Source organism: Anabas testudineus, chromosome 6 (genome assembly GCF_900324465.2).
Source record: "Anabas testudineus chromosome 6, fAnaTes1.2, whole genome shotgun sequence".
NCBI classification, from domain to species: domain Eukaryota; kingdom Metazoa; phylum Chordata; class Actinopteri; order Anabantiformes; family Anabantidae; genus Anabas; species Anabas testudineus.
Genome location: NC_046615.1, coordinates 10770233 through 10786773, shown reverse-complemented (window position 1 = coordinate 10786773; position 16541 = coordinate 10770233). Strand labels below are relative to the sequence as shown.

General features: G+C 41.0%; 2 protein-coding genes across 4 annotated transcripts; one reads left to right on the top strand and one right to left on the bottom strand.

Moving 5' to 3' along the window:
- Nucleotides 1–392: 392 nt before the first annotated feature.
- tmem60 (transmembrane protein 60) lies at nt 393–3609 on the top strand. Of its 2 annotated transcripts, none has more exons than XM_026366253.1 (2): nt 393–432; nt 811–3609. In XM_026366253.1, the coding sequence occupies exon 2, from the start codon at nt 891–893 to the stop codon at nt 1293–1295; it is 405 nt and encodes a 134-aa protein (XP_026222038.1). In that variant the 5' UTR covers nt 393–432; nt 811–890; the 3' UTR covers nt 1296–3609. The 2 variants fall into 2 exon arrangements, with proteins under 2 accessions (XP_026222038.1, XP_026222037.1); XM_026366252.1 differs by having other exon boundaries at nt 399–571.
- On the bottom strand, nt 2838–13513 carry LOC113166208 (lysine-specific demethylase RSBN1L-like). Of its 2 annotated transcripts, none has more exons than XM_026366230.1 (8): nt 12973–13513; nt 12600–12725; nt 11491–12158; nt 6913–7050; nt 6647–6789; nt 6277–6444; nt 5835–5943; nt 2838–5329 (listed from the first exon to the last, which is right to left on the bottom strand). In XM_026366230.1, exons 1-8 carry the CDS (start codon nt 13466–13468, stop codon nt 3629–3631), a joined length of 3549 nt encoding a protein of 1182 aa, XP_026222015.1. In that variant the 5' UTR covers nt 13469–13513; the 3' UTR covers nt 2838–3628. The 2 variants fall into 2 exon arrangements, with proteins under 2 accessions (XP_026222015.1, XP_026222014.1); XM_026366229.1 differs by having other exon boundaries at nt 5835–5946; nt 12973–13512.
- Between the last annotated feature and the right edge of the window lie 3028 nt (nt 13514–16541).

Genomic DNA, 16541 nt, shown 5'->3' with positions numbered 1-16541 from the left:
AATACTATATTTCCAATAAAACACTGAGAAAATATATATATATATATAATATATATAATTTATTTTCAAAGCAGGAAAACACAGGTGTCAAACACAGGTGTGACTAATAACACACACACACACACACACACACACACACACATATATATATATATATATATATATGTGTGTGTGTGTGTGTGTGTGTGTGTGTGTGTGTATATACGGATGAATGTATCAAAATAAAATTGATCAAATCAGTAAAAATCGTCTTTTGTGTTAAAAATACGTAAAATACAATTGAAAATAAACATTTCTAAATGTGCCAAAGAGAAGCATTAAAGTTTTCTAGAAACTAAAATGAAATACATCGCATTAAAAACACGCTTTTGTTTTGAAACTGCTGAGCGGAAGTTTAACAGTTACTGCTGGAAACTGGAGCTAGCTTAAATGGTAACTAATCAGCACTTGTCGCTGTAAAAATTAGCGATTAATCTTTTGTTTAAATGTTTTGACATGTCACTACCCGGCGAAGAGTGGGTCTTTTAAACTTCGGTTTTGAGAAAGCAGGTTGATGCGCCTGCGGAGCTTGGTAAGATATCTTAGAAGTGTTTTGTTTGTTGGGTCTTACAACTTAGCTAACGCGCTATCGCTAACTGAGCTAACGTCCAGAAAGTTACAGAGCTGCTCCAGAGATATTTGTGAAAAGCCTGGACACTTGTGACGATGCAGTCTTGACATTGACTCTTAATACTGGCCACGTAGTCATTCGTGGTGCATCACATCCTCCAGAGATTGACTTTGCTGTGTTGTGTTTCGTTGTATTTTCAGATCAGTGTGTTTCGTGGTCTTTCGTCTCCTCCTCAGTCTCTGGGTGTGGAGGACACTGGCTCTGTGCCAGTCCTTTATAGATGAAGATGTCCCTGGCCCAGCGAGTGCTCCTCTCCTGGATCTTTGCCCTAATCTTCCTCATCATGCTGGTCCTCAAACTAGACTCGAAAATCCACTGGAACTGGTTCCTCATCTTCCTCCCTGTCTGGACCTTTGACACCATCCTCATTCTCATGCTGATAGTGAAGATGGCGGGGCGCTGCAAGCCGGACTTTGACCCCAGGGACGGTGAGCAAAGTCTGAAAAGAAGGTTGTGGTACCTGACAGCTCTACTCCTGAAGGTGGCTTTCTGTCTGACACTGTGCTCCCGCCTGGAGAGGCTCACTGACACATGGGTCAGTGTGGTGTGTGTCCCTCTGTGGGTGCTGCTGGGTGGGGCGCTGGTGGAGCTGGGATACAGCGTTTTCCACTACAGGAGGGACTGAAATAGAGCGGTCTGCAATACATGGTTCTGAACTGTAAGTTAGGGGACAAAAACCTTTACCACCCAGGCGTCGCCTCTAGATGCACCAATACAAGCCGCTGGATCAGGATCAGAACTAACACTGATCTTATGTATCAGCCACATGTGACTGAACCATATTGAATACTGTTTGTTAATTACATCATCAAATTTACTGTTTAGGCTAAAAATTGCATATGACAGCAGGTTGCAGGCTCAGTGAGTTCTGGTGAGTTCCTACTGGTGCGGTACACAGGTTTATATGAGGGGAAAATAAGAACAGTTTGTTTTGGTATTCATGTTACTGGCTTCTGGTTTGTACAGCAACAGAAAAAGAAAAGGTGAACAGGGCTAGAGGGAAATAAGATTTTAATTATATACAAACTTAAGTTATACTGCAAGTTAAGGCTTACTGCAACACAAACACAATCTGCCATTGTGATACAAAATGTGCTCACAATCACTTCCTGGCTATGCTAAGTGTACATCCGTTCGCTTATTGGGGAAAGAACACAATTGTACACACAGATGCAGTAAAGAGTCATCTATGTAACAGTGATGCTAGCTGTGCTTTGACGGTGTAAAGTCACCCACTCTGCACTAGCATGCACTGTGTGCCGCTGGGTAATAAAATATATGCTTATGAAAACACAAAGTTTTTCACAATTTCTGAGTGCATGTCTGTGAAGCAGTTAGAAATTTCACTATATGATACACAAGATAGATTCAAGATTCAAAAACTTGATATATAGTCCAACAATTTAGTATAAAGTATAAAGCCCAGGATGTCCCACTGACACCACTTGATTTGTAAACTCAGAGGTTTCTCTTGCTGTGTGGATTAAAAATGTCCTTCTGCATGGTGCAAATTTGTATTCCTGTAAATTGTGATGTTTACGTCCACTATATCATTTTACTAGATGAAAGTTTCCCAAATCAACTGCTCTTTTTTCTTTGTGGTAGCATCTTTTCACACTCACTTTTTTAAATACAGTTCAATGCTGTTTCACTAAACTTATCAGTTTGTTGTGCCAAGATCAACATTTGTCTGCTGGAGTTGCACTCTATCTTTTGTCAGTTTTATTACATCAATGTATTCCAAAACAACAATAAGTGCTTTAATAAGTGCAATAGGACTTTTTAATAATAGTTTGACATAAAAATATAAAACAAATGATGGCTGAACGACATTAAGCTACATGATCATTAATGCTCTAAAAAAAGACATTACAAGAATTCAAAATGTCTGACGCAAAAATGGCCTGTTGCAAAACTTTTAACTTGTTTGCATCAAGCAAATTAACAATTGATATTAAGCATCTACATGAAAGTACAGCTCTGGCTGATGGAAAGTTTTAGAGATAACCTGTTGTGAACTGAAGCCATGAAGATTACATTTTGAGTTGTTGATGGCACAGATTTTCATTACATTTCTAGACCTGAGCGCCTGAAGTAGCTAAGAAGACAAATGTTGAGACCTTTATGATATGAAATCAAAGTGAGACATTAACAGTGACTAAGTCAATGTTTTGAACCATTTATTGAGAGGTTCTGATCAGAGTATAAATCACACTACCAAGTCTTATCTTAGGAAATAAAATGTATTTACAACAAAATTTTCACATACATCGGTTTCAAATAAAAACAGACAGTAAATGATATAAATAAGTTCTATGGAAAATAAAACTTGTCTTACAAAAAATATATGCAATTTCTGTATACATTTTCTCACATTGGTGCTAATAACATCTATACTGTACAGTTTTGGTACATACAGTATCATTTACAGCCCCGTGTGAGTCAAAGTCCAGTCTGAAAACAACTACTAGCTCTGATGTTGGAGTGTTATAAGCAACATGAAGGAAGATCTCAGCAGGAGTTCTGCTGCCCACCGACCTGTTTCAAACACTGAACAGAGGTGGTACCTTTAGCAGAGAGTAAGGATGGTTGTTTTCAGATTGGCTAGTCCAGTACCTAAAATAGGTGCTTTAAGAGCGAAGCTAAGTAGTGCACAGGCACTGACACACGGGTCACATTACATTTTATATAGAGCCTACATACATTCGCTAACAAACGTGAAGTGAGCTACTTAGCTTACATTCTTTGGCACTGTTAAAATACTTGAAGAGTGCATCCTCTTTTCACTACGTTGCTGGAGTAGTGCAACAAAGTAATGGAATGCGTCCACTCATCTTTTATAAATTAGAAAGATCGGTTCGTGTCTGAAGGAAGGATGCATTCTCAAATATTTTAACAAAGCCTCAGCGTAAGTTGTACAGTAAAAAAAAAAAGAAAAAGAATACCACATCTAGACATTCATATTAAGAAGTCTTTCTGTGTTTGCGGTGTGTGTGTTTTCAGGGGCTGTTTTAGCGAGTGCTGAGTGTCCTGTAGGGGCGCGGCAGGTTTCCCCTGCACTGAGTCCTTTACTTTTGGTCCTTTAGAGGACACATGTGTCCGACTGTCAGATCCAGGCTTGGAGGTAGAGCCTCGAGAGTCACTGTGGTGGTGGGTTTTAGGTCTGCTGTCTGTGAAGGAAAGGGGTAGAGTTTGGTGAAACTCCATCGGCTTAAAGAGGTCAAAGGTGATGAGTGTCCGTGGTGGTTTATGTTCTGGTGGCGCAGGACCAGATACAGGCTTCTTCCTCTCCTCTTTGCTGTTGATGTCTTTATCCTTTCTTCCTTCTTTCTTAACCTGAATGTTCGCAGGTCTGGGAGTGCCTGTCTTCCCGTCGTCTCTCCCCGACTTCGCCTGCACTCCCTGCGTACTCGCTGCAATGCTCTCCTTGCCCTCCCTGTGCCCGCTCTTCTCCTTCTTGCCGTGCAAAGGCTTGTGTTTATGCGAAAGAGCATCTCGAGTGTCCTCTTTGTCTAGCTGTAAGTGAGATGCTGTCTGCGTGCCTCCCCGGTCTTTATCGAGCTCCCTCTCTCGCTTAGCGTGGGGTTGTGTCTTTGAGTCCCACTCTTTGGCCCATTTCTCATCTCTCTGAGCAGGTAGAGAAGTTTGAGAAGCTTTACTGCCCTCTCTTGTCCGCTCATCGTCCTCTTTTTTCCTCATCAGTGACAACGGCTGTGTCGATACAGTATCCTCTCTTGCTCCCTCAGCTTTAACTTTTTCCTGCTCTCTCATCCTGTCCTTCTCTCTGTCCCTGTCTTTCCCCCTGTCCTTTTTATCCCTTTCCTTCTCTTTACTCCTATCCTTGTCCTTCTTCTCTTTAGGCCTTTCTTTATCATCTTTTTCTCTCTTTGTTTTGTCTTTTTCCTTTTTGATTTGTGTTGTGTTGTAACTGCTTGTTATACTCTCTTTAGTTTTCTCTTTTAGACCTTGACCTGACAGGACTGTCCTTTGATGCCTCTCTTCCTCCACATCACTCTCCTTCCTAATTGGCTGTAGTGACTTTAACAATGCACTGTCCACTCCACCCTCCCCATGACTCTTCTGCAATGTGTGGCATGTGTCTGCACCTCTATCTGAGCCTGCCTTATCTTCCTCTTTCTCATCTTCCTTGGCTTTAGGCTCTATTAGTGTATGAGAGGGTACACCTTCATGTCTGTCCTTCTTGACTAAAGGTAGAGACTGTGTCATTGACGACTCCTTTATCTCGCCCTCTTTCTTTTCCTCTTTGAAAATCTGTGTCAGCGTTTGTGAGGGCAACCTCTCCCTTCCCTCAGTGCCCCCATCCTCCAGCTTTGTCACTGTCAGTACAGCGGGGTCATGCTCTTTCCCCTCTACTTCCTCATCTTCCTCCTCCTCTTTGATATAAACTGTGTCTTCCTGCGCACACTTCTCTTCCTCCTTTTCTTCTTCCTTTTCCTCCTCCTCCTCCTCCTCTTGGGGGTGATACTGTTTGAGTCGGATATGCCAGGCCAGACTGCAGACAGCAGACACAGTCTTGAACTGGTGGACAACTCCTCTGGGGATGAAGTAGATGTCATTGTGGTAGAGCTGAATACGGGCATATCGGATCCCTTCCCTGCGTAGCTGGTTCAGCTTGGCATCATCGATCCACTGTACACACTGTAGAGGTAGTGACAGAACACACCATATTCATTAATAAAGGTAGAACTGACACGGATCATGTATTTCAAAGGCTAGCAGTAATATGCTCTGAGATTCCTCTACTCTAAATTCACTTCAGAGGTCAAGTAAATGGTCTGGAGGTTTTTCTTTTTACAACTTTTGTATGATTGTCTTTTTTTTTTTTGATTGGAAACAATGCAATAAGTTATAGACACTAATGTTGTGCATGCTTTATAAAGCATGCAAGTAAGTGTAAGGCAGTGGGCTTATCAGACCTGTGGGAAACCAGGGTGATAAAAGGTTAACAGTTGTGGGTGGAAAACTAAAACTAACACCGACGCTTAAAAAAAGCCCTGTACACCTTAACATGTTTTTGACACATAATTTAATCATCACAAAAATGTGTGTAGCTTTAAAAAGGTGTTTTGATACATTCAAACCAATAGAGACCAACATGTTTGCAGGCGCTGCCCACTAGACATTATTAAGAACTCTGACCCACCTGAGACAATGGAGGTTCATGGAGATCCAGCTGCAGCCTCATGACCACATCTGGGAAGTCTCCAGCATGAAAACACACTACATCTTTGGTGATCCGGGCAGGAGTGTCGCTGCTATAACAAAATAAAGTCCTGTTTACTGGTCTGAGCAAAAATCTTGACACTCTAGATAAACAGCAACCGTTTCTTACACATCACAGCTGTGCAGTGAAAAGCCAGAGAATTTGTCAACAACACAAAACAGATCAAAATGCTGCCTTCGAGAGTTGTCATAATCAAGGTTCCTAACCTGTTAGCTGGGATTGTACAATTAAACTCACTTTGTTCATGGCTGCATTATTGTGTGTCACCAGTGATCAAACAGCTTTTTCTTTTCATATATTCTTTTGCATAAATTCTATACAAGATGTGTAAATGTAAGTAATAATACCACTGTGTACTCACTCCTCTCCGCAGCGCACAGCCTTCAGCACACCTACAGCAGCAGTAGTTTGTCTCTCGAACCCCTGACCAATGTGGTCAGCGTGGGCTCTCGTCCGGTCCTCAAACAGCATTTCCCGGGGCTCGCTGGCTCTGGGTAAATACTGTAGGTTCTTTATCTCATTGGTGGACCTAAAATACATTAGTACAGCAGTCAGAAAACATTTGGCGCATGGTAAAGTACCTAGTATATGCAGGTATGAGATAAGCAGAGCATTTTTCACTTGTTGCTCCAGCTCTACTCAAATTTTTCTGCCTTCACAAGGCGTAATGCTGGTGAGATGATAACACCTGTACACTAGTGTACAGATGTGCAGACTATATTTACACATACCTTTTCCGTTTAAAGGGTGATTTTGGCATGTCTGCCATAGGGATCATCTGTTCTCCAGGTCTGACCCACATGATGGGGCCGTCATCGCTCTCAGTATGGCTCTGTAGCCGCAGACTGGAGAATGTTCCCCATGGCAGTGTCCGCTGCAAAAACACAAGGTGAGAAACTTTGTGTTACATAACGACTCACAGCAAAAACACTCCTCACACCTCGTGTTCACTGGCTGTAGAGGTTCATGCATACACAGACACAACAAACACACCCACCTCCAGAAAGGGAGACTCCTCTAACATGCTGATGAACTCTGGGAAGTAGTCCCCGACCTCCTCGTCCACAGCTCCAACCAGACTGACCTGCCGCATGGCCCCAGCACGGTACGTTCCCTGGGAATATGTCCGCTTCACCTGCAACCATATGCACCTTTTATAGACAACTTTTCAGGCCGTCAAAGAGTTGTTAACATAATATAGTGTGTCTTTATGAAAGCACTCAGTAGGAGTCACAACTGCTTGCCAGTTAACAGAACTTCAAACACAAATATTTAGATCTTTGCCCAGTACACCCAGCAATCATCTGAGCAGGAACAAGCCAACACACAAACGAAAGGGCAAGCTATTGGAGTGAGAAGAAGAGAGAGTTTGATGAAAACACTGGATTACACTAATAGATATAATAGGCCAACAGACTTTTAATCATAAAGTCCTGATAGACCTAAGACTGACATCATTAAGTTTACATTTACATTTAGCAGATGCTTTTATCCAAAGCGACTTACGAGGGTAGGCAGGGTAAGCGTAAGGAGGTCTTGTCTAACAATGTCAACTGGAGATAGGTACTGTACTGGAGGTTTGAACCCCAGTCTCCCACATGGAAGGTGGTGATCGTACCACTACACTAAGCAGCCGTTCATGTGGGTGACAACAGTCAGTTGAATAAATGTCAACTTTAAAGTGTCAACATCAACAATGTGAAGGAAGAACCCTTATTTTCGTATGAGAATCAGGTGATTCAACTCTGATTATTCTGAATCTTTACGTCTTTACATCTACATGTACAGTGTCTCGAGGGCATGCAGATTTGCCCTTTTCAACATCAGAAAGATATCAGACTATGCAACCAAACTCATATCTTGTCTCGACTACTGCAGTGTCTTACTGATGGGGTTCAAACCACTCCAGATGATCCAAAATACAGCAGCAGGTCTTATTTTTGATCAGCCAAAACGGACATACATTTTTCCACCTTTCAGATCTCTACACTGGCTTCCTATAGCTGTCTGCAACAGGTTCAAAGCCCTGATCGTTGCCTACAAACTGGTCAACTCAAAAGCACTGCCTACCTGAACTTCCTCATCCAGGTCTACAATCCCTCCAATTCACTACGCTCTGACAGCGAATAAGATCTTGTGATCCCCTCTTCAGGGGTTTCACAATGTTCAAATGACCTGCCCACCTCTGCATGCAAGTATTGCGCAACTTTATCTGCACTTAAATCCTGCACTTACACCTCATGAAACAGAAACAGTTCTTCCTAGAACACTCTACTTGAATTTTGCTTGCCTGGTACCTTACTTGTAAGTCGCTTTGGATGTTCAAGTCTGCCAAATGACTATATGTATATAGTCACCAGTTAGTATGCCAATAATAATGTGTGAAACATTCATGAAAATAATCTACCACAAGGTTAAATGTTGGCCTTCTAACACTTAGAGAAAATGACACCTGATGCTGACTGAATTGATATAGCCTGTAAGTGTTTCCTCCACTAACACCTCTAAGTTTAAGTGTAAAGAAATGCTGTTGTTCATTAAAATGTCCAAAAAGCCTTTCTATGGCAGACTCATTTGTAAATAATATCTTCCAAGAGTTTAGAGTCTAAATGTTAGCAAATGTCAAATAATCAAACAGTTTGTATTTCTTCCCAAGGATTGACTGGACACAGCTTTTATGTAGTTAAGAAGAGAATAAATTATTTTTAGCAAAAAATATATTTGCAAAAAACCTACTTCAATATTTGGCAAAGAAATAGTATAGCAGTACAAATGCTTTGATGTATCCAGCATAAGAAACTTTACAACGTCTGCGTTTTTTGGACTGTACATTTATATTTATCTTTACTATGTATGTATTGTTTACATTTTACATTTGTGTTTATATCCAAAGTGACTTGAGATACAAGGAACAAGGTAAGGTAAGCATAAAAAGGTCTTGCCTAAGGACTCCTACGGGAGGAGGGATTCGAAACACGGTCTCCCGCATAGAGTGCAGTGATGTTACCACTACACTATCCAGCCATTATTACTAGTTTACCATGTGAACACCTCAGTAAAACTTCACAATAGTAGCAACATACTGCAGGATCATAAGATGCTCTAAAAGACGTCTGGACGTGACACAGGAAAAACTGTGTGTATTAAAAAGTGCGTTATTTACTATTGGACCAAGCTCTGCAATATAAAACAGGTAGCACAGTATCCATGTAGTATCAGTAGAGTCTGACATTATGTCCGTCTGACCACAGTCATGAATCAATCACTAATTTAACTTGGGGAGCACTGAACAGAGCTGCTACACCATCTGAACTGTTGGTGTGTAAATATATAAATCCATAGTCCATATCATTAATGTGATGTTAAAGCCAAACAGGCAAAACTAAGGGAATATTCTAACAATTATGTCAATTTGGGCCTTATTAAGAACGCCAACAGGATGAAGTGCACCATCTGCCTCATGATGGTATCGCAGGAAGTCATGATGCCAGACAAGCTGAAGCAATATCTGATTATAAAGCACATGGAGCATCATTACAATCAAAACAGAGACCTTGGAAAAATGCCCTTCCCTATAAAAGGTCTTTGGCATGAATAATTTTAGATTTGCTTCACCCAACAGAACATCCTTTCTTTAGATACAGAGATCTAATTTAACCAACAGCTGTCACACGTGGAGTTCATTTCTTAATTGTACCCAGCAAGATGCTGTCACAATAGGGATGCAACAGAAAATACAAAAAGATATCTAGTAATTATTGTTATATGATTATATAATTATTTGGTACTTTTGTATTTGGATATCATAAGATCTGGTAACAGATGTGCATGTAGAAAACAATGTCACACGGAAAAATTATGAACCAAATATAAAATGGAGATTTCTCTTCAGAAATCTTTTTTTGAAAGCTTCTACCAACAAGAAATCAAAGACAAATGCTTTATTAAAACACTACCTCAGACTGAACCGTCTGCATAATTTACGATCTAATCTTTGAATGACAGAATCCTAGTTACCATTTAACTTAAATAATAGGATCCTGAGTTAGGAAACAGCACTCCATTGCCTGAAATAAATTAACCAAAAAGAAACTGTTTCAAACACATTCAGCATGAAGAAAAGCCTTAACAATAATTTAAAAAATCTATTGATAGCTATGTTTCGAGCTGTAACCAACTGGTGATGAAGTAAAGAGATAGCATAATTAACTGTTCGTGGCTGCACTGTTTAAGATGAGTCAAAAGAGAAGTGTCCAGGGACCTGATTTAAGTGAGCAGCAAAATGACATTATTAGCAGACAAAGAGGAAGAATGGTACATACAAACAAACGGCTGCAGGTGCTGAGACGAGAAAAAAACTAACAAAAGTTCGGCACACTGCACTATAAGCTCTCAGCAAGTTTAATTATAAAGCAACATTTTTTCACCAGACCATATTATACCATCACATCAGATCCTTCGCTATCAAAGTCTGTTACCTCTCCAGGAGTAGTCGGCCAACAAAGATCACACCAGGAGCAGGGAGTGTTACAGTCGAGGAGCTCACAAGGAGTAATCTATAGGAAACTAAACGTCTCTCTTTTAGTGGCGTTCATGAATCCTGAACAACATTACTGTAATTGCAGAGTTGAACTATTTTTTAAAAAGATTGTTACTGCACATCCACAGTTTGCTCAAGGTCATGGTGATAAGCCAGAGGACGACTGGAGGAATGAGTGGAAAGATAGAGAGAGACCAAAGTAGATATTTGTGGTCTGAATAATAAATGTTATGTTTGGCAACAATCAAACAATTCCAGCATAAGAACCTTATCCCATCTGTGAAATATGGTGGTGGCAGTATCAGGATTCGGGCCTTATCTGCTGCTCCTGCACCAGGACCTCTTCCTATTGTTGATGGAACTATGAATCGATTCCGAGTTTTACAACAACAGAAAGTGGAGCATGCAGCGAGGAAAACATGCTAAACACACAATAGAAATAAACAAGTAAGTAAAGTTGAAGACATTTGATGATTTGTTATAGCTGTGTCAAGGTTCTGGCCATAATCTTATAGAAATGCTGTGGAAGCAGTGAAGCAGGCGGTTCATGCAAGGAACACCCTTACGTGGAGGTTGTTGTGTGAGTAGAAATAGTCTAAAATCCCTTTTAGCCTACGAGCAGTGCTGATATGATATTCTGATATGTTTGGATGAAACTATTGCTGCAGAAGACAAAGGTACACATACTACTGTCACAAGACCCTTTTCAAGATTAAATAAAAAATAAGAGTAATTTTGTCTCATTTGTATACGCAAGTTTAATTATTTTCAGTTTTAGGACCTGCATGAAATCAGATTTTAGATCCTATTCAACATTACAGCTCCTCAACACAACCTGAACACAGAAATACAATAAACACAGACCGACGAACCCAATTTGTGTTTTGTTTCAGTTTGCGGCAGCTGAATCTGAATCACACCTCCTAACTCCAAGCTGACACTTCACAGTATCAAAGTGGATAATGTAGCATCCTCTCACAGAGTCTTATTAAAATACTGTCCACAACAGAGAGGAGAAACACAGAAAAATCTCACCTGAGAGTGGAAGTTGGCCATGGTGGTTGTCTCTATGTCCTTCTTCCCAAGCACCTCCATCTTCACTGGTGCGTTTGGGAACTTGGAGGAGAAGTAGTCCAGAAAGTCTGGGAGGTAGGACGCCGCTCCGTGGATGATTCCCATCACAAAACATGCAGCCTGGGCCTCGTCCTCGCTGAACGACAGGGTCACAAACTCATCAGCGAAACGCTGCATCTCGGCCGGAGACAGAACAGAGAGCTGCTCACTGTAAGCGTGCGCCACAGATGCTCCTCCGTTGGCCTGCTGTTCGATGTGGATCAGACAGCCGAACTCCAGACCTGGCAGGCCCGGCTCTGGGGTGCAGCGGAGCGGGGAGCTGTAGCCGAGCCTGTCCCTGACCATGGAGGAGATAGAGGCGGCAGTAACAGACGGATCCTGATGGTGTTGCGGTGCTGAGTGGAGCAGACTGCTGCTGTTGATGCTGTTGTTCCCGTTAATTTGACTGAGGAACTCGGGCAAAGCCAGAGATACTCCTGAACACACGGTCTGACAGGAGCGGTGATACATTTTGGGTCGGCTGTGCTTCTCCTTCACTCGCTCTCCATCTTTGTGCTTCTTTTTCTTCTTCTTCTTGAGCTTCTTCAGAAGGTCTTCTTCTAAACCAGCGTTGCGCTTCACCTTGGACTCTGAAAGAGAATGAGACATTTTTTACACACTAGTCACTACATTGTGCATCACTTGAGGTCTCTAATATGTGGCTAAAGTGAGAATTTCAAATAACATGAACATGAAATTCTTACGACTGCACGTCCAAGTTTGACAACTGACTGAAAGTAAAAACACTTGTACCAGTGGATTTTTGTAAATGATTGCATGAATGAGGTTTCCAATTTGCATGAGCTTTAAGCTGATGCTGTTTTTTTGGTTTCTTTTGACATTTTAAAGCAGCATTCAGATCAGTCATAGCAGATTAATAATACTTAACCCACCTGCACTGATTAGTGACTTAGGAAGAGTTGTCTCATTCAAACTTTTAAGGGCATTTCGACAAAATTCAAAGTTACTCCCAAATATTGGTTAAAGGAAAAGAAACACTTTTCATGACAAGTGGTCAGGTTCAGTCCTACCTTTCTGTGGGGAAACCACGTCTCCGTTTTCTCTTGAAATGTCATGTACAGGTGGCAGTTTGTGATTTCTCCACTCTTTATTTTTCTCCTTCTTCTTCTCTCGGTCTTTCTCCTTCACTCGATGATCTGAGTAGAGCAGCCGAGAGTAAAGTCAAGTGAAGTGTACATTCACAAACACAACTGACGAACAAACATTTCCACGTGTAAATATCACCATCTGGGCCTAATAAATACGTGGGCCTGCGGTACAGTAAATTGGGTAATAAATGAATAAATCGTGTCACTACAGTAGTGCTGCACACACTGGTTTTAATTAGACGGGGAGCTGGTTGACCCGAGCCGTGCTCGGAGCGGGCAGGCGGTGCTCTCCTACCTCTCTGTAGCATTTTCACGTCGCCGTTCTCGGTCTTTGTATGGCAGCTAGCTGGGCTCAGTTTCTCCACAGCGGCGGCGGCGGCGGAGCTCCGCTGCGCTTCACTGCTCTTCTCCTTCTCCTTGTGCCGTTTCTCTTTCGCCTTCTTCACTTTGTGAGGCGAAGCGAGGAAGTTGCTGATTTTGAATATTTTCCGAGCGGGAGCGGCTGGCACCGCCGCGGCGGTGGAGTGGCTCTCCTTGGCCGGGCCGAAACTCCATTTCGCTGGGCTCCCACAACTCTGCTTCCCGTTGTGTTTTTCCCCTGCGCACAACTCCCCGTTCAGTTTCCTGTGCTTCAGGCCCTTCTCCTCCACCCGCACCTTCTTGGGGGGTGGTGGGTAAATGTCGCTGGATGACGGAGGTCGGCTCTCTGGTGGCCGTTTTGCTATGAGGGGTTTAGGGGAATTTGTTTTGCTATTTGCTGCGAAATGCATGGAGTCCACGGACTCGGCCATCTTGGAAGTTTCTATTTTTTACGGTCAGACGTAACTGCTGCGTGAGCGCGATGGCGGGGCGGGGCTTGTAGGCTACGTCAGACGCACGGCACGTTTACTGACGGGTGATGTGTGACTGGTAGTTTGTTGTATCTAGAATAAATACTACACAAGGAAGAAAAGATTAGGATTAAACATAAGTTATTATTGTCATTACTGTAAAATACATAAAGAATCAAAATTTCACTTGTTTCACTGTGCGTGTTCTATCTTAAATTGGATAGACATGCATTTTACCATAATGGAAATTAAAACCATTGTACAATTTTATACGTATGTATGTAATCTAATGGTATATTTGGTGGACAATATTCTGGAGAATATTTACTACATAATGCAGTTGCTGATCTTTGTAAATTTGACATCAACAGATCAGAATGAACTGACACTACATCCTACTGTCATCGGTTTATTCTTGAATTTGTTAAATTCATTATTGAAAGTGTTCACATACTTTGTCCACCTGAGGGTTTTATGGTTGTTCTCAATAAAGACATAAAAGATCAGACGTGTTATTATTTTAGCCACATTATATATGTTAATGAAATTCGAGAATGTTCACATACTTTTTCTTGCCATTGTACCTTTTTGTAGACAGGCGTGTTTACAGCCTGCAGAACAAGTAGTGTATTGTACCGTAGCTGTGTTTTGTGCAAGGACACTGACTGAAGTACTACAGTGAATATAACAGAGGAGGCATTTATGGTCTCAGTGTCTCAGTGAGTCTTCCTTTGCTGGGCTGGACTGTCACTTTCAGTCCTAAAATCTGAACAAAAAAGTGGAAATTATGTCTAATTCCTTCCATTTTTTACAGTGGTTGAAAAAAAAACTAAATACCTTCACTCTAGAACTGGACTTACATTAATTTTGAGACACTTTACTTAAGTTTTTCCACTTTGTTACTTGTATTCCACTAAATAAGAGGAAAAACCTTTCTTAAGTTCTAAGTAACCACTTTTTACTTTTGAGTGTTGATTTACAAAAAATAATCAACTAATACACAAAGATGTTAGAAGTGCACAAACTAAATTTTCAAATGTGAAAATTATGCTAAAGAGAAATTCTAGTGAGTAAACTAAAAGTAGCCAGCACAAAAAACTAAAAATGAAAATAAAAAATATACCAGTAAAATAGCTCAAAAGTAGTTAAGAAAAGTCCTTAAAAACTTAATATATGAGAATTAAATACTACATCAGTTTTCTCTGGATCTGTAGGTTCTGAGATATGTCTCTAGGTGGCAGTATGTTGTTGAAAATACATTTAGCATTTTTTCTTCTCACTGTCATTATGTTAACTAATCCATGCATCTGTGCCATCAGTGATCCTCCAAAAAATGTAGGGAGGCTGAAAGTGTATTTGTATTTTCAGCAGGACTTTGTTAGTCACAGGTTTTATCACATCCAAGGTCTGTTATTGATTGAATGTCATTGTGTGGTTAAGATTCTAATACAAAACATAAAAACTGTATTTCATAACGTGGTTTAAAAGTGTTTGTGTTATGATAGAAACACACTTTGAGACAATGTTTTTAATAAATAACCCTTCTCCTGACTATTCTGTCAATTGGTCCTTTCTCTTAATCTATAGCTATTTATATCTACTGCTCTCGTACATATCTACAGCCAATAAAGTAGAAGTCTTGATCTGCAAGGGGGATTGGAAAGGTGCTGTACACAGGCTGTTCGTCAGTGCTGACATTAGCTTATTCTAAAATGAGATTTGTTTATTTCTTTTGACCAAATTGTTCATTAAGTGAATGTTACACTAAGCACTGAGGCTTAAACATCTGTCACAGAGAAGAAGAAGACGCAGTTTGCAGGGCGATAAAGTAAAGGTTATTTTTGGTTCCCATAACACAGGACAATACACATCATTATTGTACCTTCAGCAAAAGTACAATGCTCATTTACTCAAGTACTGTAAGTTCATGTAGCTAATAATACTTGTACTGGAGTATTTATCCAGAGTGTCATTGTTAATTCCATTTAATCAATCTGATATCCTGATATCCTTAGTATTCTGGATAAGAAATCAAGTTGTCTTTCTAAGGTAATAACTTTACCAACCCGAGGTCTCTTATAAGAATCCACATATATGGTACAGAAAGGAGGAAAGGTCAATGAACTACGGTTCTTGAGCTGCACTCAGTCACATGCCTCTGTGCGTCCATATCTAGTCCATACGGTGAATTCTGCATGGTTTCTATTAATCACAGCTGGAAAATATACAGAACACAGCATAAATCTATTCAGCATGAACGCCAAGACAAAATATGATTGAACAGCTTCAACTTAGCGCCTTTATGGCAAATATCTTTATTGAGTGTTTACAACACAACATACTTATCACAGGGAAGTCACCTCAACGTTCACTCTCACTGGGCACAAAGTGACAGCAGCAGATAACCTGTTCCCACAGTGAGTCTGCTTTCCATATCTTTAATTTCATAAATTTCAAACATCTCTTAATGAAGTCCAGGCTTCTGGAAAAGAAACAAATTGACTTGACGTTATCTGGTGTTGGCGAACTGTAGGAAATCCAGCCCAGATGTGAAGGCTTCGCTTTTAAGAGTCACTATCAGTCAATTGACCAAAAGCATTCTCACACATGGTGAAGGAATGCATCAGTTCCTGCAGAATTAAAGAACTTGCAACACACTTACTTGTGTGAGTATAATTATATATGTGTGTGTGTGTGTGTGTGATGGAGAGCAAAAAGAGCAAGGAGTGATCAATAATTTCAAACTGATCCACAGGATTAATCAGGTGTTGACCTGGACAATCCAGGTGGGTTTCTACCTTTAGTCAGGCAGACCGTGTGTGGCAGGAGGCTGGCGCTGCACTGCTGCTGTCGTTGGGTTCACTCCAGTTCATTTGGAAATGGGACACTTATGCACATAACAGACATGATGACACTGGCTCCTCTGCCCAGAGTGGAGGGGGATGAAGTGGTCTGCCAGGAAGCAGGCAGCAAAGCTGGACTGATGGTCAGATGTTTGTTCTAGTCTGTGTGGAAAAAAACCATGGTGTTTACA

What these genes read in the sequence shown, in the direction of transcription:
- tmem60 (XM_026366253.1), top strand. Translation starts at nt 891, where the DNA reads ATGAAGATGTCCCTGGCCCAGCGAGTGCTCCTCTCCTGGATCTTTGCC.
- LOC113166208 (XM_026366229.1), bottom strand. Translation starts at nt 13,468, where the DNA reads ATGGCCGAGTCCGTGGACTCCATGCATTTCGCAGCAAATAGCAAAACA. An exon ending in AGGAGTCTCCCTTTCTGGAG is followed by an intron (nt 6,790 to 6,912) that starts GTGGGTGTGTTT and finishes GTGTTTTTGCAG; the next exon opens with CGGACACTGCCATGGGGAAC. An exon ending in GCTGTGCGCTGCGGAGAGGA is followed by an intron (nt 5,947 to 6,276) that starts GTGAGTACACAG and finishes ATTTTGTTATAG; the next exon opens with CAGCGACACTCCTGCCCGGA.